This window comes from Polyodon spathula, chromosome 5 (genome assembly GCF_017654505.1).
Source record: "Polyodon spathula isolate WHYD16114869_AA chromosome 5, ASM1765450v1, whole genome shotgun sequence".
Lineage (NCBI taxonomy): Eukaryota > Metazoa > Chordata > Actinopteri > Acipenseriformes > Polyodontidae > Polyodon > Polyodon spathula.
The window spans coordinates 48,133,733-48,155,369 of record NC_054538.1 but is presented as its reverse complement, the minus strand read 5'-3'; the positions used below and the strand labels follow the sequence as shown (position 1 = coordinate 48,155,369).

The 21,637-nt window shown below is 40.6% G+C and overlaps 1 protein-coding gene across 3 annotated transcripts in view; it reads left to right on the top strand.

Moving 5' to 3' along the window:
• Positions 1 to 20,972, top strand: part of LOC121316006 (sorting nexin-9-like) — a 118,796-nt gene extending 97,824 nt beyond the window's left edge. For all 3 annotated transcript variants that reach the window (XM_041250680.1, XM_041250679.1, XM_041250678.1), the window contains 6 exons: positions 2,090 to 2,167; positions 2,823 to 2,899; positions 3,525 to 3,614; positions 9,224 to 9,338; positions 9,780 to 9,871; positions 19,030 to 20,972. In XM_041250680.1, coding sequence (XP_041106614.1) covers positions 2,090 to 2,167; positions 2,823 to 2,899; positions 3,525 to 3,614; positions 9,224 to 9,338; positions 9,780 to 9,871; positions 19,030 to 19,077 — 500 coding nt within the window. In that variant the 3' untranslated portion in view covers positions 19,078 to 20,972. The remainder of the gene's footprint in view (positions 1 to 2,089; positions 2,168 to 2,822; positions 2,900 to 3,524; positions 3,615 to 9,223; positions 9,339 to 9,779; positions 9,872 to 19,029) is intronic.
• The last annotated feature ends 665 nt before the right edge of the window (positions 20,973 to 21,637 follow it).

The window sequence follows — 21,637 nt, the reverse complement described above, 5'->3', positions numbered from 1 at the left end:
TCTTCTCCGTATGCATCCTCTTCAAGCGTGGTTCAATCGCAAGGTGAGTCAATTCCCACAGGTGTCGACACTGTATGGAGGCCCTGGAAACAGCCGGCTCACCTGTGTCTAGGTGTGCCGTTGGGCAGTATCATTAGGTGCGGTGTGGAACGGACGAGGAGACAAGGTGTGTGGCAGCCCCCTTGGGTGGAGCTACACATAAATGTCCTGGAGCTGTAGGCAGTCTTTTTGGCCTTGCAGAGTTTCTTCCAGGAGGTGCAAGGGAGACACTTGTTGGTCAGAATGAAAAACACAACCGTGGTGGCCTACATCAACCACCAGGGTGGTCTGCGCTCTCCTCGTCTCCATCGATTAGCCCACAGAATCTTGTTGTGGGCTTACGAGCACCTGCTCTCCCTGAGAGCGATACATCTGCCAGGAGCAGAAAACCACGCCGCAGACCTATCAAGGGGAGTTCCGTGCGTCTTAGAGTGGAGGCTGCACTCGGAGGTGATGAGCTTGATTTGAGATAGGTTCGGGAGAGCAGAGGTATACATATCGACTATACGAAATGCGAGAGCTGCTTCAACGCACTCTCTACATGGATACAAGTGGGGCGTGTTTCAAACTTGGTGTTTGGCACGGCACATTGCTCCCACGACTTGCTCCATGCCAGTCATTCTGCAGTTTTTGCAGGACCTCTTTGAGTGCAAGTCCTCCTCGACTCTGAATGTTTACTTGGCAGCCATCTTGGCTTGCCATGTTAAAATGGCCCCTGGGGCTCTTTTCTGGCTGTCAGTTTCTAAAAGGAGCATGGCGTGTTCGGCCTCCTTTGAAGAATAAAGTGCCACATTGGCAGTTAAATGTGAACCTTTGCATTCTGCAGCGCTTAAATACCTGTCTTTGAAGGCAGCATTTTTACTCGCTATTACATCTGCTAGACATGTTAGTAAAGTTCAGGCTTTTTCAGTGGCAAAAGCTTGCTTGTTTTTTACGGAGTCTAGGACTAAGGTCACACTCCGTACAAATCCGGCCTTTCTGCCAAAATGTTTATCGACCTTCCATGTCAATCAGTCTGGAATTGGAGGCTTTCCATTCTCCTCCGTTCCAGTCAAATGAGGAGCGTCGGCTCCATGCGCTTAGCCAGGTCAGGGCACTAGCATATTACGTTGACAGGACAAAAACTTGGCGACAGTCTGAGCAACTATTTATATGTTTTGGAGCTAAGAACCAAGGTCAAGCTCCATCAAACAGAGGCTGTCCATTTGGATAGTGGAGACAGTTAAGATTGCTTACGAGCAAGCTAACTTGCCTCCTCCAGAGAAGGTCACTGGTCATTCCACCAGGGGTCTTGCTACCACTTGGGCATTTTTTCAGGGTGCATCGGTCTCTGACATCTGCGATGCAGTGGTGTGGGCCACTCCTCACACCTTCACAAGGTAATACAGGCTAAATATCCTGGATCCTCATAACCCTGCTTTTGGAACCAGAGTGCTGACAGCGGCGTCTTGGCCACATTCAGAAGCACTTTCATGAGGTAATTATGCAATTATGCATGTAGACATTACTGTGTCTTATCAGTACGGCAAGCCATCGCTCTTGCAAAATTGGCTGTTCTGCAGGTTATGTCCTTGCAATGGCTTTAGATATACTTACCCATGCGTAATGGAATACATTTTGTACTTGAAAGGGAACGTAAGGTTATTATCATAACCCTGGTTCCCTGAAATAGAAATGTATCCATTACAATTCTTTGGTTGCTGCATACATTCTGTGCAGTAGGCTGAAGAAAGTTTATGGCGCTGAGCGCTGTTTTGCACGCAGCTTGTCTCCTGTGGGGAGGAGACAGGTGTGCTGACATCGACAGCGTAGATGCGGCTTTGGTAGAAGTGTTCAGTGGAATCGGGTGTAATAGGTTAACCCATGTGTAATGGATACATTTCTATTTCAGGGAACCAGGGTTATGATAATAACTTTACGTTGGGTTACTATTAGAAAATTACCCTTGGGGCCTGAAAAGTTATCATCTTTCTTGTCTTTTATTGTAGGCATCCAGATTTGTAGATCTGTGGCAGAGGCTTTACTGTTTTTCTCTTTGTTTAATTTCAAGCTTTGCCAAAAGAATATCAGAAGATTGGAAAAGCACTACAGAATCTCTCAGCAGTTTTCAGCAGCAGTGGCTATGAAGGTATTCTTTATGACTTGCTCTCCTTTACAGCTCCTGCAATAATGTTTACATTTACAATACCATATACAGGGAATATAGGGATGTCCCATAAGTCAGACATTATAGGCTAGATCCTGTTGACTATCTCTACCTCACACCAAACTGATCTGAATTCCATCTGCCATTTCACACTTGGAAAAAACACAGACAATAAATATTAACAATTATGCCTATGGTGCCTGACTTACACTGTAGTTTATAGGTGTCTGTTTACAACTTCCCTAGTTGAACTTTCTATGCACTAGAGTTAATCAGGAAACCAGACATGTTAATTTCTTAAAGTTGGTTTTATCTGTAGGGACTCGCCTTCCAATTTGCAACCTGCTTATGACTAAATTACAATGTAGGCCGGTCAGCAAGCTCCTCTTGCAGCAGTAGAGATTACATTTTCAAGCCCCCATTGTAAATCAGGAAGAAAAAAATAAATTAAAAAAAAAAATCCTCATGGGTGAATGAATCATCACATAAATACTTCTCTTTTTAATGTGGGATGTTTTATGTCCTGGAATATTTGGCATGCATGTTATGCATATTTAATCTTTAGATTTTAGTAAATCACATTACTATGTGACTTGATTTAATATTTTTCAGTTTACTTTTTTTCATTTGCATCAAGGTGAAGCCACTCTCACAGATGCCTTAACAGAAGCAGGTAAAACATATGAAGAAATTGCCACATTGGTGGCAGAACAGGTAAACAGTGTTGTGTTTTTTTTTTTTTCTTTAGTCTTTTCTATTTTGTTACCAGTTACCGTTACTATTTTGTATAGCTCCAGTCCCAACCACAAAGAAAATATATGTTTTTCTTGAGCAGGCATTTCAATTCAGTTAAAAAATAAAATAATATGAAATTGATTTAAAAATTATGTCCATTCTGATTTAAAGTTGCCTAGTATGTTGTGTGGGTTTTTTTTTTTTTGGTTTTTTTTTGGTGCAGAAATTGATGGTTTTGATGGGAATGCACGACTAGCAGCACTAGTTTTCCCTTTAGGGAGGTTTCCTAAATTTAAGTTTATAAAATAATTTTCCATTATCTCAGTATAGGAACTATTATACCTTTTGGGTGTTCTATATAAACCGTTAAACTACTGGCAATAGTTGCAGGGCTGGCCCGTGTCCTGCATGGCCTGGTAGCTCGCTGGCATCCTCTGTAGAGTTGCTAGGTGTAAGAGACAACTGGACTTGGACATAAGATCAAAGGACTAAAATACACTACCAGCATTTGAAAACGAAGCTTTAAAATAATATATATAAATAAATTCAGTTGTTGATTGTCTTACTGGATACAAAATAAGTATTTGCTTAAATGTTTCCAAAGCCAAGGAGAGACCTACATTTTCTGATGGAAACCAATAATGAATACAAAGGACTTTTGGGCTGCTTCCCTGATACGATCGGAGTTCACAAGGTATGGGCTAAATTTATTTTGTTTCTAGCCAGTAGTTATCACACATATTACTGATTTAGAATTCATAGTGATTGGTAGTACAGTGGAACTTTGACACTATATTGTACAACAATTGATTACATTTAAAGAGCTAGTGTAGTCTGGTTATCGTATCATAACACTATGTAACACAATTTTTGTTCCTGGGTAGTAAGTGTTATTTCCTAATTGCTTATGCCTCAAAAGTATAGAAAATGGCTATTATTCCCCACAAACTTTGCTTTTGTGATCAGGACAGTGATATTTTGAAATTTACCTATTTCCAATGAGAAAACGGGCGAATTTGTGTCTTTTCGTTCACATAAAGTCAGAAAAAAACAACATATTAATCCAAATTAACATGTATTTATACTAAAGTAATACAAAAATGACCACAAAAGATTTAGAAGTGAGTAGTTTTTCGAGAATTACAATTATACTGTAAATCACTTTCACGAATCAGCCCCCAAATGTAGTCTCCCATCATGTTCTCGTTATACTGTCCTTGGTAGCGGCGTTCAAAGTCCAGTATATCCTGGTGGAAGCGCTCGCCTTGCTCCTCCGAGTACGCTCCCATGTTCTCCTTGAATTTGTCATGATGAGCATCAAGGATATGGACTTTGAGGGACATCCTACAGCCCATTGTGCCGTAGTTCTTCACCAGAGTCTCAACCAGCTCCACATAGTTTTCGGCCTTGTGATTGCTCAGGAAGCCCCTAACCACTGCGACAAAGCTGTTCCAAGCCACTTTCTCCTTACTAGTGAGCTTCTTGGGGAATTCATTGCACTCCAGGATCTTCTTTATCTGTGGTCCAACAAAGATACCGGCTTTGACCTTTGCCTCAGACAGCATAGGGAAGAAGTCTTGAAGGTACTTGAAGGCTGCCGACTCTTTATCTAGAGCTCTGACAAATTGTTTCATAAGGCCCAATTTGATGTGCAGTGGTGGCATCAGCACCTTTGGGGGTCCACCAGTGGCTCCCACATGACGTTGTTCCTCCCCACAGAGAACTCGGTCTGCTGTGGCCAGTCCCGCCTGTGGTAGTGCGCCTTGGTGTCCCTGCTGTCCCAAAGGCAAAGATAGCAGGGAAAATTGGTAAAACCGCCTTGGAGACCCATCAGGAATGCCACCATTTTGAAGTCTCCTATGACCTCCCAGCTGTACTCATCATACTTCAAGGCATCCATCAAGGTCTTGATGCTGTTGTAATCCTCTCTGAGGTGCACCGAGTGAGCCAGGGGAAGAGACGGGTACTTGTTACCATTATGGAGCAGCACTTGACGCTCCTGGATGAGCTGTCAATGAAGAGGCGCCACTCATTCTGGTTACAGGCGATTCCGATTGCCTCGAACAGACTGGTCACATTGTGGCAGAAGCAGAGCCCATCTTGACGGGTGAAAAAGCTAGAAAAAGGTTGGTGACGCTTTCTCTGATCTGTGACTTGCACACTTTCATCCAACAAGTTCCACTGCTTGAGCCTAGATGTCAAAAGCTCGGCATTGGACTTGGTGAGACCAAGATCTCTAATCAAGTTGTTGAGGTCTTTTTGGTTGGGGTAGTATGGGTTTCTCTCCTCAGCTCCACCTCTGAAATTGTCATCTGGATCTACAATGTCTTCCTCGCTCTCTGACTTGCTGCTCTCTTCTAAAGACGGCTGCTCTCTCTCCGGAGGAGTGGGTACGGGGAGCTCGTGGCAGTGTGGCACCGGGGCGATGGATGAAGGAAGGTCCGGATAGGTGATAGCAGGTGCATTCTTGCCAGTCCGACGTTTGGAAGGGTCCACCATGCAGAAGTGGGTGCAGTGGGTTCCCGCCAAATTCTCCGGATAGTGAACTTCATGGCTCTCTTTTCCCTTCTGTACCACCCTACAAAAATACATTTATTTCACCCATGACTAATGTGTAAGAGATTCTTGCAAAATTTTTCATATATCATATATTTTTCAATAACATTGAAAATTGTAAAACATTTTAAAATTAAAAACTTTTACAATTTTAAAAATTTTAACAAATTGTATAACATAAAATTCCGAGCAACAATTGTCCATCTTACCTTCCAGAGTTTTTTTGAAGTGCTCGCAGGTGAAATGAGGTGCCCAGGGTTTGTCTTGATCCCTGACAGGCATGCCGAAATATGCCTTTTAGGCCTCACACATCTTAGCAGATGCTTCCACGGAGTACTTTTTCGCTCTTGGCCTGATAAATTGGCCGCAGACATAGCAAAATGCGTCTGCAGGATGCTTGCAGCCTCTTGATGCCATCTCAGAAAAATGCAGATATGTATCCACTTAGGCAGCTGGAACTAAACTGAACTGGTGGGCTTAAGGCCCCTGTATTTATACTACTATTTATATTACTGGAAAGTTCTAGAAAGTTCAAGAAGTTACTCCAAGTTTACTCAGCACTGAATCTATTGGGAATGTTCTGGAAAATAGGTAAATTTCAGAATATCACTGTCCTGGTCACAAAAGCAAAGTTTGTGGGGAATAATAGCCATTTTCTATACTTTTGAGGCATAAGCAATTAGGAAATAACACTTACTACCCAGGAACCAAAAAAAAGAAAAAATTGTTACACAGTGTAATCAGACTCTATATAACAACGTACTGTATGCATACACTTTTAGGTGACTTTAGATGATATCACAGTTAAGTGCTAAAGGGGGTAAATTCCTGTTTCTGTAAGTAGTGATAGGGGCATGCCTATTTGGACCACAAAGTGACCTTGTGGCAAATACAGCTATGGCCAAAAGTTTTGCATCGTTGTTACTATAATCATAAATATCTGCCTCTGAATTCCACAGGGACAGTGCAAGGCTCTTGTCAGTAGAATGTGGTTTTATATATGTGTATATAATTATTTTTGTTATTAGGGATCCAGTATACCGGGATGTGATTTTGTAGGATCGGCCGACCGATTTCAAAATTTAAACATGTTACATTTTTTCAAAACTTCGGATGTGTTTTTCAAAACTCACTCCCAGACAAACTCAGTGATGTTGAGATCAGGGCTCTGTGGGGGCCATACCATCACTTCCAGGACTGCTTGTTCTTCTTTATGCTGAAGATAGTTCTTAATGAGTTTTGCTGTATGTTTGGGGTCGTGGTCATGCTGCAGAATAAATTTGGGGCCAATCAGATGCCTACATGATGGTATTGCATGATGGATAAGTATCTGCCTGTACTTCTCAGCATTGAGGAGACCATTAATTCTGACCAAATCCCCAACTCCATTTGCAGAAATGCAGCCCCAAACTTGCAAGGAACCTCCACCATGCTTCACTGTTGCCTGCAGACACTCATTGTGTTTCCTGTCTGCCTTGAAATTTCTGCCTGGGAGAGACCTTGCTGATGCAGTATAACTACCTTGTGTCTTGTTGCTGTGCTCAGTCTTGCCATGGTGTATGACTTTTGACAGTAAACTGTCTTCAGCAACCTCACCTTGTTAGCTGAGTTTGGCTGTTCCTCACCCAGTGTTATTCCTCCTACACAGCTGTTTCTGTTTCAGTTAATGATTGTGTTTCAGAAGTTTTGAAGTTTTAGAAGTACAGATCAGGGTTGGGTTATAAAAAAATATCAGAAACTTTGAACATCCCACGGAGCACCATTAAAGCCATTATTAAAAAATGAAAAGAATATGGCACCACAACAAACCTGGCAAGAGAGGGCCACCCACCAAAACTCATGGACCAGGCAAGGAGGGCATTAATCAGAGAGGCAACAAAGAGACCAAAGATAACTCTGAAGGAGCTGCAAAGCTCCACAGCAGAGATTGGAGTATCTGTCCATAGGACCACTTTAAGCAGGACACTCAACAGAGCTGGGCTTACGGAGTGGCCAGAAAAAAGCCATTGCTTAAAGAAAAAAATAAGCAAACACGTTTGTTGTTCGCCAAAAGGCATGTGGGAGACTCCCCAAACATATGGAAGAAAATACTCTGGTCAGATGAGACTAAAATTGAGCTTTTTGGCCATCAAGGAAAACGCTATGTGGCGCAAACCCAACACCTCTCATCACCCCGAGAACACCATCCCCACAGTGAAGTATGGTGGTGGCAGCATCATGGTCTGGGGATGTTTTTCATCGGCAGGGACTGGGAAACTGGTCAGAATTGAAGGAATGATGGATGGCGCTAAATACAGGGAAATTCTTGAGGGAAACCTGTTTCAGTCTTCCAGAGATTTGAGACTGGGACGGAGGTTCACCTTCCAGCAGGACAATGACCCTAAGCATACTGCTAAAGCAACACTCGAGTGATTTAAGGGGAAACATTTAAATGTCTTGGAATGGCCTAGTCAAAGCCCAGACCTCAATCCAATTGAGAATCTGTGGTATGACTTAAAGATTGCTGTACACCAGCGGAACCCATCCAACTTGAAGGTGGTGGAGCAGTTTTGCCTTGAAGAATGGACAAAAATCCCAGTAGCTAGATGTGCCAAGTTTATAGATACATACCCCAAGAGACTTGCAGCTATAATTGCTGCAAAAGGTGGCTCTACAAAGTATTGACTTTGGGGGGGGGTGAATACTTATTTATACTCAAGTTTTCTGTTTTTTTGTCTTATTTCTTGTTTCTTTCACAATAAAAAATATTTTGCATCTTCAAAGTGGTAGGCATGTTGTGTAAATCAAATGATACAAACCCCCAAAAAATCCATTTTAATTCCAGGTTGTAAGGCAACAAAATAGGAAAAATGCCAAGGGGGGGGGGGGGGGTCAATACTTTCGCAAGCCACTGTGTGTGTGTGTAAACATATATATATATATATATATATATATATATATATATATATATATATATATATATATATATATATATATATATATATACACACACACACACACACACACACAGTGGCTTGCGAAAGTATTGACCCCCCCCCCCCCCCCACATACAGTGCCTATAGAAAGAAAGTCTACACCCCCTTTCAAAATGTTCACCTTTTGTTGCCTTATACCCTGGAATTAAAATGCATTAAAATAGTTTCTTTATTTTTTTTTTTCATTTATCTACACATCCTACCCCAGAATTTCCAAGTGAAAAAAATATTCTAGAAATACATAACTGAAATAGATTGTTTGAATAAGAGTCCACCTCACTTGTATTAGCAATCCTAAATTAGCTCAGGTGTAACCAATCGCCTTCAGAATCACACACCAGGTTAAGTGGCCTCCACCTGTGTTAAATTGTAGTGATTCACATGATTTCAGGATAAATTCAGCGGTTCCTTTAGGTTCCCTTTGCTGGGTAGTGCATTTCGAAGCAAAGACTCAACCATGAGCACCAAGGCGCTTTCAAAAGAACTCAGGGACAAAGTTGTTGAAAGGCACAGATCAGGGGATGGGTAAAAAAAAATAAATCAAAGGCCTTGAATATCCATTGGAGCACGGTCAAGACGATTATTAAGAAGTGGAAGGTGTATGGCACTACCAAGACCCTGCCTAGATCAGGCCGTCTCTCCAAACTGGATGACCGAGCAAGAAGGAGACTGATCAGAGAGGCTACCAAGAGGCCAATGGAAGCTTTGAAACTGACAAAAAATGGAAAATGTGACATTTCTGTAACGTAAACTTGTGCTTTACCTTTACTAGGCAGCAATAGAAAAGGTGAAGGAAGGTGATAAACTGGTTGCAACAAGTAAAATAACACAGCAGGACAAGGTGACCATGGCCAAGCGTGTGAGCACTATGTCATATGCATTGCAAGGTAAATCAAAGAGTTATGCTTATTATCTAATCCAGGGTGGTGTCAAACTCAAGTTTTAAATGGCCCTCCAATAAAACTAACCTAATTTTAAACAATACAGGTTGTTATATGTTGTAGCATGTTTTAGCAGTAAGGTACTAGACAGTTGCTAGGTTAATTGTTTGGCATGAGTGTCAACCTAGCTGTATCTGTGCAAAATGTAGTTCATTTTGAATAATTGATTCTACTTAAATGTTGAGGGTGTCAATAAGTTTAGAGAATTTTATGAAACATTATGTGATGGGTACCTACTGTAGTGATTAAGTTGATTATTCTAATCGGGACACTGCTTAAATAACATCGTCAATATAATATCTAGTATTTATTTGATCATCATACTATTATTTATTTATGCATCTGCTCCAAAGATGTAACCTATTTCTTTTGCTACTTCAATTTCAGCCGAAATGAACCACTTCCACAGTAATCGCATTTATGACTATAACAGAGTGATGCAGCTCTACCTGGAACAGCAAGTCAAGTTTTATGAAACAGTAAGATAATTCCTCCTTTCCTATCTTATTTATTTGTCATTTTGTTGTCATTGAGGCTGTCAGCACTAAGTCTGTCCTGTAGCCATTGGTAAGTAATCCTGCAGCCATGCAAAGTTTAGGGAAAATGAAAAAGCCAGGGTGAATTTCAATTTACCTCTTTTTTTAAGTCTGTTCAGTGCTTTTATATTTACATATTGCCAAAAATGCTGGTCAAAAACAAGTTGTCCTAACTGAAACAACTTTCATGTGTACCAAATTCCTAAATATATGACTTGCTCCTGTTTCTATCAGCTGTTGCTCAATAAATTACTAATACCACAACTATTAACATTGTGGGCTGTTTCTTTAAAAAGCATCTTAATTCTTTTCTTGGTATTCCAGTTTAAAATGTGCGTTTAGGTTTGGCTAAATGGAATTTAAGTCAAGAATCAGAAACAAATTAAGTATGCTAATGCAGGACGTGCACAGAGCTGTGTTACGCATCCTCAAGCTCGGTACGCCATGTGCACAACCTATTCCTTTGTTTATTGAGCTTGACAAACACAATAGTCAGAATGAACTAGCCTACCATATAATTAACACTAGAACCGCCGCAGTTATACTCATACCTAGAACCGCTGCCGGCAGTCATTATGATGGTTTAAACAACCTCAATATTAAAATGAAAGACAAACATCAGATACCACTCAAAAGTTGTATTCAAGCACGTCATATCAAACATCTGCACAGCCAAAACGTTGTATTGAAATAAACAATTAAACATAAAAGGGTTTATTTTCTAACTATATAGCACTACTTCAAAAAATAAAAAATACAATAAAATAAACATTTCAAAAGAAACTAGTGTGTAAAGGTATATTTACATACAAAACTGTAAAAAAACAAAATTGTTATTTTTAAAAGTAACCTAACAAAATAAAATAACTCAATTCCCATTATGTAATGTGAATGCGCTTTCAGGGAAATGGACTTCAAAGTAGCACCTAAGTAGCACAATCCACATAGATATAACGCTTCTGAACTTTTCCTGTGCATTTACCACATACTGCTCTTTCACATAGGACACAGATATCAGAAGTTTTATTTTTCTTGCATTTAGCTCCCTACATTGTTTTCTCTTTTGTGTTTCACTGGGTGCAGCATGAATCCAAGTAGAGCTGCATTTGCCTGCTGCTTTGCAGTTTTCTGTGGCTAGCTTCAAGATGAACCGATATTTCTGATATTTTCCCGGTGCATTCCTTGTACAAAACTAAGGAATTGATGGCTGCCAGCTCCAGTACATTGTATAATACAGCAACTGGCCACCAATGAGAACAAGCTTTCACTGAGTACTGACGCGCTGTCTGGTCTACAACATCCACTATGGAATGTAATGGAATGTACTTTGTGGCATTGTTTCTTATCAACAGTCCCGATGGCAACTGATGTATAAAGGGAGCTGAGAATAATTACATTCTTTCTTGGCTTTTACTGTTGAATATTGTAAAATACTGTAGGTTATATTCAAAATAAAAACATATATATAAAAGGCAGTAAAAATGACTGGACGGGATTATAAATTCCTTATTTTCATGATCCTGCCTTTCAAACACTGTCAGGGTATTTAATATGCCTTATGCTTATGCCTTTTGATTAATAATAAAATAAGTATTTTGGATTGCAATCTACAACTTCTGTTCCTGTCTGCTTCCTGCTTACACCGAACATCAGACCCTGGACCATCACCACATTTGTTGGCAGTGGTGGGATTTGGCCATTGGCCCACAGAAGCAGCGTGCGAGACTGTTCTGAGCAAAAGTGACTTTTGATTGGAGCATAGAGAGACCTGAGCAAAAGTCATGCCCCCAAAATGTTCTCATGATTAGTGGCCGGAGGAGAGTGAAGGTGGGGTGACGGCAGCAGAGGACAGCTCAACAGGAGACCCACCAGTATATTTAAATCATACTTTTGAAATACAACAGTGGAGGGAGGAAAAGGTGGAACATGAAGGAGCTAAGCACGGGTAACGGTGGAAGATGATGCAGCACCAGTTCACACAGCTCCAAGAAGAGGTAAAGCTAAAGGGCCAAACCAGGTTGGAGGAAGATGGTGACAGCCTGTACATTGGGCAAAAGACATTGGGCCATACGGCTAGTTCCCCTCCTTACCAGCAAAGTCTGCTATGCATTTGTAATCAAGAACAATGAGGAAACCAAGGACTACGATAAAGTGAAGGAAGCTATATTAAAGAAATATGAAATTAATGTGGACACTTACCGAAAGCGTTTTTGGTCCATGAATGTCTTGTCAGGCGAAACTCCCAAAGAACTTTATGTCCGTCTGCAGGAATTGTATCGTAAATGGATATAACCAGATGAGAACAAGAAACAGGAGATCGGAGAAATTATCGTCCTGGAGCAGTTCCTGAGGATTGTCAACCCAGAGGTGTACGTCTGAATTAAGGAGCACAATCTCTCTTCAGCCCTGGAAGGCTGGCTGAGATTTTTGTGTCGGCACGTAGAGGACAGAAGACCTACCACTATACCCAAGGGACCAGCACTCCCGGCCAGGGCAAGTCTGAGGGGTTCGGGGAAGGTGCTGGTTATGTTGAAGTGAAAAAGTATCCTAATGCAACTGTTAAATCTAGTAAGAGCAAAATAGTGTTAACTGTGGACAAGAAGGTCATATTAAGCCTAACTTCCCTTTGAGGAAACCTAAGACAGCTAAATTTAGATATGTGTCTAGTCAGCCAGGAAAAATTGCCCAGCCTGACCTATTTGTGTTTGTGATTTATTTTTGTTTAAATATTTTATTTTGCTCTGAGAGCAGCGTTTTCTGTTTGTTTTAAATATTTTATTTATTTTTTTGTTTTGAAATAAATGGCGCTGTGTCTTTTTACAACTGCAATGCCTGTCTCTTGTTCTTCCGGCATCTTGCCTAATGTCACCGCTGTCTAGTGTGGGATCACCAGCACCTCCTGGACTCAGGCCAGATAAGTGTACTGCAGATTTTTCTTTTCTTTTTTGTATATAACTTTGTGGAGTGAGGAAGAAAAGGATGGAAGGGAAAAGGAGAACCTGAAAGAAGCAGCTACATCAGCTGCAGAGGGACGTCGGCTGGGTCTATGACCTGGACAAGTGGTGCACTGGTTGTGGGGAGTTTGGGCACACAGTGGCCATCTGCCCCTCCTAATATCTGGGAGAGGTGTTGGCTGCCCAAATGAGCCAGGACCAGGCACCCTGAAGAACCCAGAAGAGCCGCCGTCTTCACACAAAGCAGAGGTGAGGAGGAGGCAGAGAGGAAGGAAGGAGGAGGCAGAGAGGAAGCAAGGAGTGGGAGAGAGAGGACACGGACCTGGAGTGGGAGAAGTCGATGCATCCACAGCGCAAGAGGGAGGAGTCGGTGCATCCACAGCCCAAGAGGGGGGAGTCGGCACGTCCACAGCCCAAGAGGGGGGAGTCTGCGCGTCCACAACCCAAGAGGGGGATGGTTGAACGTCCACAGCCCAGGTACCCACCAGCTGAGGGAGAATACGTGGTGGTTCCACCTCCACCTCCACCTCCATGGGAGGACTACGTGCCACTCCCACCTCAATTAGCAGAGGGAGCATGCCTGCTGGTTTCCCCTGCCACCTCCTCTGCCAGAAGGGGAGGAGCCCCTGCCGCCTTCGCAAGGAGCAGAGCAGCAGAAGCTGCCTCTGTCTCCGCCATCACCACCCAAGGGAGAGGAGCAGGAGCTGCCTCTTCCTTCACGACAGGACTGACCGGGACAAGAGGCTGCCTGGACTCAGCAGCCCCTGCATAGGTTGCTGAGGGGAGCACAGGGGAAAACCGCCCGGCCACAGTGGCTGCAAAGAGGGCCAACCCCAGCACCACCGCTAGTCCTGGCTTCCCTCCTGCAATTGCCTCCAGAGGGTTCACTGCTGCCATCGCCCGAGGGTGGCAGTTCGCCATCGCCAGACTTGCTTCGCCAGGGGTCGCTGCCAGACTTGCTTCGCCCGGGGTCACTGCCGGTCTTGCTTCACCCGGGGTCGCTGCCGGTCTTGCTTCACCCGGGGTCGCTGCCGGTCTTGCTTCTCTTGGGGTCGCTGCTAGTCCTGCAGGACTATAGGAAACACCAGGGCCGGCGCCTCCGGAAAAGGGGGCTGCCAGGAGTGATTAAAAGCCTCATGCAGAAGGTGGCCATCTCCCAAATTAATTGTGTAATTGTTGCTAATCGGGAGATGGTCACCTATATATATACCCACCGCTCTCTGCACTCTGGGTGAGTATGTTCAGAGGAGAAATGACAGCGAATGAGGCGCGAGAGAGAAATTGAAAATTAATGTAACCTCTTACGCCCCCTGTGTCCCGCGGGCAGGACATGGTAGTGCAATTACACATTATATTTCAAAAATCATCTGTAATATTATTACAAAAGCAAAACAGCAAAAAAAACGGACTCAATATCAGAAATGTTGTTTTCCTACCGTCAAACAGCGAAGGAATTTTTCAAATTCACCATTTCACCCCTGAGATATTCCCTTCGCAATGTGTCTAGTACCTCACGGTTCAAAAACAACTCTGATCGACTAGCTGTGCGTGTCTGTTGATGATGAAATCTCGGTGATCACATTGTAGGGGAGGTCACAAGCTCTCCATTCATACCTTGATTTTGTTTGTAGCCTATTCCATTGAAGAGTAATCGATGCGCATATGTAAGCAAGGCACATATTTGCAAACGAGAGCGCAGTGTTACGCACGTAGGATCAAGGTTTCTTACCGTTTTCTGATCATTTTTCAATTAGTAAAATTTGTAAAATCATACGAAATGGCGAGCAGTGTTCCAAAGCATCCCAAAAGAAGTCGATTCAGTCTTTTTGAAGTTTTGGAGGAGATGGATAATAGTGAAAGTGACGGTGAAAATGACTTTCTGGGTTGGAGAGCGCTGATTCAGCGTCTGGAAGCAGAATTTGAAGATGGATTGGAGCCTCTTCAGGATTTGTAAGTGTAATGGATCCACACTATTTATTATTATTATTATTATTATTATTATACGTAATTTTCAGTATGCATTTTTACTGTAAATGTTATTAGAAAATGCAACCATTTGACTCTCAAAGGGCACATAAAAATAACATTTTTTAAAATAACTTTTATTGCATAGTAAAGAGCAACACCATGTCTCATCTGTGCTGTGCTGCTGTATATGGTCCCTGACCTTTACAATGCAATACAAGTTGCAAGAAGTAATTGTTGCTTCCCGGCTGTCTTTATTATTTTCTCATTGATGTTCATTGATTTAGATTATTGCATGGGAGTGTTTAGCAAACTTTGTTATACTTCACCTAGAAACAGTGTAGGTTTCTTAGCCTTTCAAGATAAGCTGTCTGCCTGCTCCAACAATCACTCAGTTCCTTTGTTTGCCACATGTCAATCAAAGTAAAGATGAAAGTAACTGATGTGTTTTCAGTCTGGCAGCCTGATTTAGAGCAGCAAAGGTGTCTGCAATCTTATTATTATTATTATTATTATTATTATTATTATTATTATTATTATTATTGTAGACATTTAGCGGACGCCTTTATCCAATCAACATATGTTCACCTGTCAGCAGTGCTTGAATGAGTGTAACCACTTTATTTTGAAAAAAAAAATCTCATTATTTTGCTTCTTCACATTTACATACTTTCAAGCAAGTGAGTAACAAAATTACAGTCAGGTACTGAAAATTTAGAGCTACAGAAAAATCTCAGTAGCAACATTCTCATGCACAAACACACAGTTATGTGAGAGCAATGTGCCTGACAGTTGTGGCATACGAATTGAGAGTATTTGTCATGCATACTCATCATGGATACATTTCGGGCACCCCAAAGCTCTCCAAAAAGGCCACCTTTTGAATGAAATATTGGACAAATAAGTAAAAAAGAGGATTACAAAATCTAATTCATGTGGCAATGTATAGCATGTGAGGTGCCAGAAGGTAACCTCCCTTTTAGATCTTGCTCAAGAAATTAGTGTATGACTGGCCATAAAGATTTACACAATATTCATTTTTGGAGAGGTTTGGGGACCCTTGGACCTTTGTAAAAACTCATGCAGAATTTGATCCCTTTATTCAATCAGTTTCAAATTTTATCCAGTGTAGTAGACATGCTGGGGAAGCGCTGGAAAAAATCTGGCTCTCTTCATGTGCTACAAGGTGAAAAAATGACGATAGAATATAAACAAACGAAAAGCGTTTCTTGTTTTTTCTGGGGTTTTTTCTGGATATTTCCTTCCAATGTGGTACTGAGTAAGACTTGTATCAAATCTGAGGTTTTAGTACTAATGGCCAGGTGGTTACCTTGAATTCAAGCTCTGAACCATGCCTGTGCTGTCTATACTTTGGAAGATAATGTGATTTATTTAAGGCCATAGCAATCCAGGCGGAAATTGCCTGTGGGAGGCTGGGGGTTTAAGAGGTTAAAAACATATAGGAACAGTGAAGGCGATTGCCCAGCCTGACCTATTTGTGTTCATGATTTATTTTTGTTTAAATATTTTATTTTGCTCTGTGAGCAGAGTTTCCTTCTGCCTGGTGTTGATGGCTGAAGTGTAAGGCTGGCTCCAGGGATCAGCTTATTTTGCCTCCCCAGCGCATCAGCACACTGCGATGCTGGCTCTGGGGATCAACCACAGTGCGGTCTCCCCAGCACATCAGAATGACAGCCATCTGGATTGAGTTAAATAGGGTACATCTCTGGGGTCTTCAAGTGGGCACCTTCCGTTCTCTGTGTTTCATCGACTAGCCCACGAAACCTCAAGAGGGCTCAACCGTGATTCTGGCGTCCTAATATCACCCCCTTCTGTCCCCCACTCAACGTACCTGTACATCAGCACTGCTTTCTTTCTATTGTGCTTAAGATCCCCAGCCAGAAACTTTCCTTCTCACCCACAGCCAGTTGCTGCTCTTTTCTGCTGCTTCAGATAAGTTCTTCACTGTGCGACGCAACTCTTGGTCACTGAACCTGACATCTTTAAGATACTGGGTTGTAGAGTGTGCTACAAATCCTCAACAGCCCACCTCCACTGGGTAAACCTGTACTCTCCATTCTGCCTGTTCTGCTTCAGCAGCTAGTTGAGCACACTGAAGTTTTTTTTCCTCTCATACGCCTCATTCACAACATCCTCCCATGGCACTGTTAACTACCAGATGAACAAGGCATGCTGATCCAGAACACAAGACAATGTCTGGTTGAAGGTTAGTTTGGTGGCAATCTCAGGTGGAAAAATAAGCCGTTAACCAACATCTGCCAGCATTTTCCAGCCTCTAGCAGCTTCTAGTTGACCTAGGCGAGGCTTGGTTTTAACACCTTTTCTTGGTGATTGCTCTCCTGAATGGAGGAATATTGTCTTTTGTGTATAATGCTTTGATGGAACTGGTGTCAACTTATTGGTGAGGTTACACTTGTCTTCCAGTGCTAGGCCAAACATCGCAGTACCTCTACATGGCTCCAGGTAGAATGAATGGTTCATTAATAAGAAATAAACAGTATTTTCAATGTTGGACAGCCACTGAGGTGACAGGCTCAGGACTGTACAAACAAGTTAAAGCATCAAAACACGAAGCACGGTGGAGTAAAAGGTGGGCAATGAGAAGCTGAAAGAGGCATGGCGAGCCCCCCAAACAACACGCCCCAAACAAATTCACATAGACAGCCCTGCAATAAACAAAAGCCTGGCAACGCATGGGGAAGTGCAGACTGCAGGAAAAATAAAATTACAAGTGCTGTCTGTGTGTGTACTTTGAACTGGCGGCGCAGTTGTAGAATATAACTGGAATTGCGACGGCAAAGCCTGTGTTTGTTTACCTGAGATTTATATAGGAATGAGCAATTATTCAGTAGTCTTAGAGAGCGAGCAATCATTCAATAATACATCCCCTGAATATCAGCCTAAGCGTCCAATAATAATTCTACTTATTAGTTCTTTTGGATTCTTTATTCTGATGGTCATTTATTTTACCTCTGTAATGCTAGCACGCTTTTTTCTGGTACAAAAGTTCCATTTAGCTCTAGGTATCAGTGGCACATTGCTGTGTACTTGGCCTTTATGTCTTGCCTTAAGCAGATTACGCTGTGGGTTGAAAAAGTCAGGTTGTCAACGATACTGATGTTACAATCAAAGACATGACAGGGCTCACTTAAAAACACAGCTTGGGCAGTGTTGAGCACTCGTCAGTCAGAAGGAGAATGATGGAGCTAGTATGCTTTAGAACAAGCTGAGTGTAATGGTAATAAAATTAATGTGTCTCATGTCAGGAGGATGTGAACTAGCATAAGCATTTTCCTTTCATCTCTTTGACAATCTGTAAATGTACAGGGATATGTTTTCAAATCATTCACCCATGCCATGTGCTATTTTTTTGTAAAAGGTCAAACAAATGACTGAAGTTGCAGAACTTGTACAAAACAGCTAAGGCGCTTGTCAGGACTCTTTAATTAATCTCCTGGTTTATTTATTGAAGCTTTGTAACATACATTTTTTCTTAGTAGAAAAAAGTATAGTGTTTGTCTTCTGCTAGACTGTAGGTGATTGCTGCAGTTGGTTGTATTTTTGTCTCCAGAGTGATCAAAAAGTTAACAAAATGCACCTCCATGGAGCACAGAGAGAGGATATCATCCTTGTTTAATGTGAAATCAAGGTCTGTCTCTTGAATGTCATAATATGAATTACGGAGTATCACTTGGATTTTATAAACTAAAAGGTTTAGTTTTGTAATATTATTTAATATTATCATTGTACTGTTGTGTTACTGCTGTGCAACTCCCTTGTCTATCATTTGTTGAGGAAGGAAGTGGAGATTGCAGCTGATTTTCAGACAAACCATCAAACGTTGTAGGCACTATATTAACACTGACGATTACCTTTAGGACAGTAATGATCTTACACATGGCGGCGGTACAGCAGATCAGCAGGTTGTCCTGAATTTCATTAGATAAAAAGAAAATCCTTTTAAACCATAATTTAGTTTTTTTATTGATTTTACTTGTTCTTTTAAACAATTTATACATTTTGTTTACAGTTCCACACACTATGAAGCTAGAGACTAACTAGGTGTAAGTGACAAAGCACCCCAAGGATCTACAATACATGATGCAAGCACTTAATATATTGCTGAGTATGCATATGGTAATGATGGATTTTCTTTTCTAGATTGCTGAAAAGCTGAGGCAGGCCCTCGGCAGGTTCACCACCATGTAGAGAAGACCACCGAACAGAAGAAATCCTTTCTTTGAATAAGTGCACAGTGAATCCTATCAGCTGTAATGTACTTTGTCTTGATCATTGCCACATTTTATAAGAGTAAAACCCAAAGAAGTTATTGAGTTATTTGCTTAGGTGTTGCATGCATATGGGTTTGTATTCAATGGGAGAAGCCTATATACTATAATGTTGATACTATAAAGTCTCCAGTGATTTTTGTCAACAGACACATTGTAAATCAGCTTAATTATACACAATGTATATACATGCTAATTTTGTTTTTCAAGCCTATACTATTATTTTAACATGGGAAAACAAGCCAACTATTTAACATTTTAAAGTAAAGGGAGGCCTGGACCAGCATAAAGTATATGATATGCCTTTTCATAAAATTATCTTGGATTGATTTTTTTTTTTTTTAATTTTTTTTTTTTTTTATTGTTTCTGTAGTTTATTCCAGTATATGTGTAGTATTCACATCTTATTGCCACAATTACAACACTCAACCACCATGAGATACTTAATTTGCACTATGTAAAAACACTAGAGATTAATAAAAAAAAATTTTTTTAATAAAATGGAAGTGATGGCTGCATAATAATCATGTGGTTTTTTTTTTTTTTTGTTTTTTTTTTTGTTTGTTTTTTAGGCACTGTTTTGTTGTCACAGTTGGTTTTGTTTTCCAAATAGAGTAATTGAAAAGGTGTCTTCCAAAACCAGCCATCTTCATGACAAATTAATATGCCTATAAGTCCTTCATTTTTTACCTGCTCAATTCATTAAATGCCAGAGGGACAGCAAATGATTTGCAGTTTGCTATTCATACTTGTGGTTTGCTTTCAGCAAGCAATACCTGCACTGGATATTTTTAGAGCATTTTAGAGCACCATGGAATCCACCTCTTATTTTTAGGAGTAATCCCTGTATAACCACATATACTGTCGGTGGTTGATGCAAGCCAAAGTGATTCCCCAGTGCTCTACAATGTCATAAAAATCCAGCTGTGACATCCTGGCAGGGTACATGTGTGCTGGGAAATGAGGTATTTAATATTAACCCTTTATGACCGATGGTTGCCCATCATTTGGTGCTCCTACTTGTCAAGTTTCATTGTAATGACCATATACTTTGTCAATGACTTTTTAAACTAATTTATATGAAAATAGATTGTGCAAGTCTAAAAGCATGGCTTGCAAATAGATTTCTTTAATCTAGTGGGTACCAGATATTTGCTAAAACTAGTTTTTTCTTTCAACACTGTACCTTTGAAATCTATATAATGAATGGATGTGCATGGCAGAGAAAATGTATGAAAGCATTTTGTTAGCTACTTATTTTAATCATTATTTGTATTGTATCACCTTCACCCATAAAATTCAATCATGAATATGTTTCTTTGGGGTCGGTTCATTTTGCAAGGTACACATTTGTACCCAAGTGATACAGCGGATAAATATGACTGATGACAGTTGGGTAAATTAGGTTTTACTGTCAAAATTGAATAGCAGCTTTGTGTCAGCATCCATTTAGTGGATATTTTATAATATGAAGTAGGCCACACAAGAAGTAACAAGTGTATTTAAAAAAATATCTATATCACTTCAATTTCTGAACAAAAGTGATCACTTATTTGCATTTGCTTAGTATTGGGCGTTGTTCTTACAAAAAAAAAGACCCTAAATGTGTACCAAAGATTAATCGACAACCAAAATTTGTGAAAAGATTTGTCTGATTTAATTTAAGATGGCATTCTCTTTAATTTGTACATCAGAAATGTTATTTGGTTAAAGTGCAAAATATTGCCATGCATTTTTTTCAAGCTCTTTACCTTGCCACAGGTGTGAAACCACAAGTTACTCATTCATATAAAAAAATAAAAGAAGCTGATGCAATGTTTTAAGCATTATTTTGTTTATATTATTACTTCTGTACATTATAGAGATATACATATCTGGCTGTGTTTGCAGGTTATGCTGGGAAGATATTTTGTATTGATTGGCAAACATTACATTGTACGGTTTATAATGTATATTTGCATGTTTTATTCTATAGAAGAGGCAATTGAAAGGACACATTTATATTACGTGACTAGGATGCCTAAACAAAGGGGGAATAATGATAGAAACACAAATGGTAAGTATAGTCTTTACATGTGTCCTAATGTGTAGTGCAAAGTGATTTGATAAATCTGTAGTCATTTATTTCCAATAATGTGTATTATTAATTATTATTTATCATTTCTTCCAACCCAATCAACCTCTTAGTAAAGATACATGGTATTGTTTTACAATCCCAATTTTCAAATCTTGTTATTCTTTCCTTTTGTAGATTCGACTGAAGTGTCCTGTTTGATTGTTGAGTGTCATTCAATGTCAAGTCTACAAATCATTGATTGTTCCGAACACGTTTTTTTATTATTTTGTTTTTTTTATATTTTTAAGTGAAGCATTTTCTTTACATGAAGTTTAAATGTGACATACAGCAAGTACACTTTTTGCTTCACACTGTGTGGTAGTTGACTGCGACTGGAGTTATGTGTCCCGAACCAAAGTCTTGT